Source organism: Saprolegnia diclina (assembly GCF_000281045.1).
Source record: "Saprolegnia diclina VS20 unplaced genomic scaffold supercont1.35, whole genome shotgun sequence".
NCBI classification, from domain to species: Eukaryota; Oomycota; class Saprolegniomycetes; order Saprolegniales; family Saprolegniaceae; genus Saprolegnia; species Saprolegnia diclina.
The window spans coordinates 510,478-511,509 of NW_008246102.1; the positions used below are offsets into that span (position 1 = coordinate 510,478).

General features: G+C 55.6%; 1 protein-coding gene across 1 annotated transcript; it reads left to right on the forward strand.

The window, feature by feature from the left end:
• Positions 1 to 21: 21 nt before the first annotated feature.
• On the forward strand, positions 22 to 520 carry SDRG_10487 (hypothetical protein; the record flags this gene model as incomplete). The annotated part of the gene is made up of 1 exon (XM_008616479.1): positions 22 to 520. The coding sequence occupies one exon, from the start codon at positions 22 to 24 to the stop codon at positions 454 to 456; it is 435 nt and encodes a 144-aa protein (XP_008614701.1). The 3' UTR covers positions 457 to 520.
• Positions 521 to 1,032: the final 512 nt, after the last annotated feature.

Below are 1,032 nucleotides of genomic sequence, written 5' to 3' on the forward strand. Positions count from 1 at the left end.
GACGCCGTCTTGTCGGACCGCATGCGGACGTACCTCGCGGGCATTTTCCTCGATATTCCCGAGCGGACGCTGGTTCGCGGGCTGGAAGATGCGACCGCGGCCGCACAAGCGTTGCGTCCATCGACGCCGTGCGCGCCACGGGTCTTTGACGGCGCATCGTGGGCGGAGCTCAGCGATCCAATCCCGGCCGCCACCCAGAACGCTCTGATGGGCTCGTATGTGGCGACGATTTCGACCGAGTATTATCGCAACGCGACCATCTCGCGCGGCGAGAGCGGTGATCTCGTGCTGCAATACGGTGCCTACACGGCGCCGGTGTATTTTGCACGCAACTCGACGACGACGTTGCTTTGGGCGACGGATGCCATCTCCATCGGCGGTCCGACGTTTGGTGTCGAGGGGCTCAACACGTCGTCGCCAACGATTCTTGTGGACGTCCCGTTCACCAAGGTCTAGGCGACTCGATGATATAGCTCCAATAGGAAGCATATTCAAGATAATAAAGTCCTTTGGCTATCCATCCATTCATCCATCCATCATAGTCACATTGATATCAAATTAGCAAACACCAACTTCAAGACTTTGCATGCGTAGTGCCTCGACGCGTGTGAGTCGGCACTTGGTCGTTGGCGTGAGCTGCGTACAGAGAGATTTATCGCGTGGTGGACACACTAGAAGAGTGATATGCACACTAGGTACACCGACATAGAGCGTAATCTCACAAACAAAATTTGATGCAAAATATGTCGTTCAACATCCCATGTGCATCATTACGACGCGATCGTTGTCGTGCCAACAACAACTGCCGTCGCACCGGTCTTGGACACGTTGTTGCTGGTCGCCGACTTGAGGTAGCAGACGCCTTCAAACAAGACGTACGCACCGCAGGCCATGTTCTTCTTGCACGCCTCGCAGCACTGACCGAGCATACTGTTGTAGTCGCCTGTCGCTTGCAAGGTAGCAATGTCGTTGCCGACAAAGTCCGTGTTGTACAACGGCGGGTTGACGCACGTCCGAACAATCACCACCGTC